General features: G+C 31.0%; 1 protein-coding gene across 1 annotated transcript in view; it reads left to right on the plus strand.

Annotated features, from left to right (window-relative positions):
• Positions 1 to 417, plus strand: part of LOC119834360 (CUGBP Elav-like family member 2) — a 109,034-nt gene extending 108,617 nt beyond the window's left edge. Inside the window, exon 12 of the mRNA XM_038358704.1 lies at positions 213 to 417. Coding sequence (XP_038214632.1) covers positions 213 to 417 — 205 coding nt within the window. The remainder of the gene's footprint in view (positions 1 to 212) is intronic.
• The last annotated feature ends 3,813 nt before the right edge of the window (positions 418 to 4,230 follow it).

Here is a 4,230-nt window from a genome sequence, read left to right on the forward strand (position 1 = left end):
TATTTTTGCATTTATAGAAATTAATTCACAGAACTACTTTTCTACTAGGTATACAGTTTAACCGGTCGGTCAAAGATTAATTTATTTCTTAAAAAGAACTTCTGACAATACATCTCAGAAGTATCCTTATCTTATTTTTTTGCAGAGGTCCGCACATCGGTCTCCCATTTCTATTCAAACGGCGACATTTGTGACCAAACTGGGAAGCCCAGACAAACAGAAGTGAAACTGAAGTGCTTAGAGAACTCTTCTAGTCCGGCCCAGGTCTCCCTCTACCTCCTAGAACCTAGGACTTGTCATTATATCCTGGGAGTTGAGTCACCGTTGATCTGCGAGATTTTGCCACTGGCGGATGAAAATGGTCTCATTAAAATGAAGTCGAGCTTGGAGAGCTTGAATGAGAAAATCGAAGATTAGTTAATATATGTTTATTTATGATGTTGTATTTTATTATTTATATTCTTTCTTCTCCTGACTAACTAACGACCTCTGTTGAATACGCATCTTATAAACTATATAGATCGCTCTATTATAATTTCTTTACAAAATATAGGTTTATCTAACGGTTTAAATGGGAAACAATGTTGCATGCCTGTATTAGACACTCGTAGAGCATTTTTGAACAAGGGAGTCGAGCTTGATTCGTTATGTTGTATGTTGTATGTCGTATTGGGCCAGTTAACTACCACACTCCTACAGGGAATCGGTGTGAAATAAGTAGCATGCTACTATATTTCGTTCGGGGACTGGGAAAGCCGAAGGCCAGTTTACTTTTCCTCACCCTTCCCAGTCCATTCCTTCGTGTCATCAATCCTTTCCTTCATAAAGCGGATAACGCATTTGCAGAGGCACTAGCTTTGCGATGGTTATCGCATCAGGCGAACCACCAGTTGCCAGCTATTACAATAAAATGAAGCAATGCTACTGTATAAAACACAAACGGTCTTGCTTTTTACATACAAATAGCAGACCGTATACCATATAAATTCAATTAAATAGGATAAGGTTAATAAAACACCACAATTTTAACTTGACATTTATTTACATTCATATCAACAAAACGGGTGTTGTATAAAACAGTTCTTTTAATTTATATCAATTTGTATATACCTAAGATACGGTGCCATGATATAGTGTAAAAATAAATTTTGCGTCTGTATGGATATGATTTTGTAGGTACCGTGACTCCACTACACTTTTTCATCAAAAAGGTATAAAGCTTTCCACATAAATGGTAAGTACCCCGTAGAAGCTATATACATACAACTAGGTATTATAAATAATATCTTTGGGTGATAATAACAAAATATATCAACGAAAAAAATCATCGCGTATTTTATTTTAATGTCCTTGTTAAGCAATTTACTTACAAAAATGTAAGATAAAATTATTTTTGTGTTAAACAAATGAAATAAATAAATACGCGAATTATTTTCACAATTGAAATAAACGATATATAATTTTTTCAAATAACAAAATAGAAAGCACATATAACGTTACATACGTAGTTGTTTAAGGGTTTCCTTCGGAGTACCAGTAATTTCGCAAAATAAGCACATGACACAATTCTTTTGTATGCGAAAATATATCAATCGTTGGTCTAATTAAACGCCAAAAATATATTATTATACTTATAATTCACATATTAGGTACATGGCAACACTCATTCTTTCAAGGAAATTTTTTAAAGAAACCTTATTCTGTGCCTGCCGCAATAACTTTCTGCCAGGTTTTTAAACGACTCATTCAACAATACAAATCATCTGAGAAATGATCAATAATAGGTGGAAATTATAAGACACTAGTTTAATTTTATATCAGAGTCCTTTTGCATGGCTGAAATATTTGCGGAAGTGGGAATGGTTTCCTTATTTTATTAAATCTCCTTGGTCAAGATTCGTGCTGTCAAAATCGTTCTTTTTAATCTGTACAAACTTCTAACTGCTATTATTTTACAGGTTTTTCAGATTTTACAAATTACAACAACAATGAAATCTCATCCAAGACACCTACCTACCTAGAACTATGTAGATAAAAAATTTATACATTTCATTATCTAGCTCACACCTATTAACAAAGTATTTTTTATGAATATATTGAAACGCAGATAATTTTGTTAATAACGAAACATCATGAGTAGTGCGCACAGGTAAAATTCGCGTAATTTTTTATTTTAGTTGATTCAAGACACGAGAAATACCTACATAGTTGAGTCTTTTTGTGCAGGTATATGAAAGTCGATAAAGATATTAATAGAAATAAATGTGCGACATTAACTTGAAGAAAAAACAATTGAATTTATTTAGGTTGGCCGTACTCAAATATTGATGAAGTGAAACTAATATTCAGTCATAAACTAGCATCTTTATATAGGTCCACAGTTAAGTCCACCTACAATAATTATTTATAAATATTTTAGACATATAAATTCCAAATAGGTAGGTCCTAACTCCATTAGAGTCGAAATTTAATAACCGACTCGAAATACACATAAAACTAAACCTGTGCGCATTTATTTATGATAATTATATTTTGTAAAGAACTTAATCAGTGATACATTTGGACTCGTTAGACTTGTCAATATACAACCCCTTGATAATAAATTAACGTAAAAGAAAAAGACAAAGTTTGTTCTCGTGAAAAAGATCAATGAAATTTTCACGATTCAAAAATATAATAATTTTCTCATAAATGTTTTAAATCTAGGAAAAGGGAACTTATTCAGTCTAAAAAATAGGTATATTGTCTTTGCTCAAACACCAAAACATAATAAATATTTATTAACACATTTTATAAACCCATCATAATATATTTCCTATAAATGGGTATGTCGTAACGCGTCATTGCATTAAATTTAATTTTAATTTAGGTATGATGCCACATATCAACACTCAGAAGGAAAAAATAATGTTACCATTTTTTTCCAAAGACCGAAGAAATATATTTTTATGCTTTGGCACAAAGCTAAACAATTTTTACTAAATAGAAATAAAGAAAGACAAAATTATTTAAACGCATAAAGGTAAATAAAATATATTAAAAACTCTTAATTTTAAATAAGTAATATCTACTGAAAAGTGCCGACGTATAGTTTTGAGGGTGTGTCTTATAAAATTACTTTGAAACATTAATTTTGCGTTGATTTTTCTAATAAACGTAATATAAGCTGATTTATTGAGCATACGTGCTAATAATATTATTTAAGAGTGGCCATTACATAATAAAAAGAAGCAAAATATCTGTAAGAATAAACGTTAAACTTACACAACATAGTAATAATATATTAAATACTTAACACTAAGACATTTTTGACTAAATCAGCGTTCGATGTTATTTTCATTAATATGGTCAGTTAACATCAAGAGACAATGTCCAAGATGTAAACAATTATTACATTAATCAGTACTAAAATGAAAGAAAATCCTTCTTTTATGTGATAGTTTTGTGATCATTGTCCCTTACGTCCTATATTATCGAAGCTTTGTTAAAAACATATTAAGTACACTATTACAGACAACAAGGTAAACAATAAATACATTGATCACTTTGAGATCATCTTATTAACCTAAAAAAATCTTATATTTTTAAAACAAAGAACACTAAATCTGTTACTGAACATGGCCACGTCGTTTCAAAGTGGTAACACCGATACAAAAACAATAAGGCAACATAATATTATATAAATAGGTTCAATCTGTTTGAATGTAACAAAGTATTTGGTAAATAAAGTCTATTTTCAATACTTAAATTAAATTGGTAGCACGAGAACTTTGGACGACGGAAAAAAACAAAATACCTACTGTAAATAATAATATGACACTTGTCCCGTTGAAATAAAAGATGTCTCAACTCTTTGGCGCATTCGAATGTTCGTGAACGCAACTTAAGCTTATCACTTACTTAATTTAAAATAACAATAGAAATAAATGATTTTGGGGAATACTTTGGAAACGATAAATCCTTTGACACAAACCTTAACCTTATACTTATTAGTTAACAACTGTGCACATGGACTCGTTCTCGAACCTTAAAACTATCTGCTCGAGTGCACCGGATACATCACAACAAACGTTCAAAAACTTTACAACCTTTTTGCGTAGTTCTTTTCTCTTTTGTATGCGCTCACAATTTCTGGAAATTTCTAGTACGGTCTCGACAGTTCTTTAGAGCGTTTCAATTGAACTTTGAGTCTCTTTGTACCTATTTGGAAGCCGTTCATGGCCTGTATCG

This window comes from Zerene cesonia, chromosome 19 (assembly GCF_012273895.1).
Source record: "Zerene cesonia ecotype Mississippi chromosome 19, Zerene_cesonia_1.1, whole genome shotgun sequence".
NCBI classification, from domain to species: Eukaryota; Metazoa; Arthropoda; class Insecta; order Lepidoptera; family Pieridae; genus Zerene; species Zerene cesonia.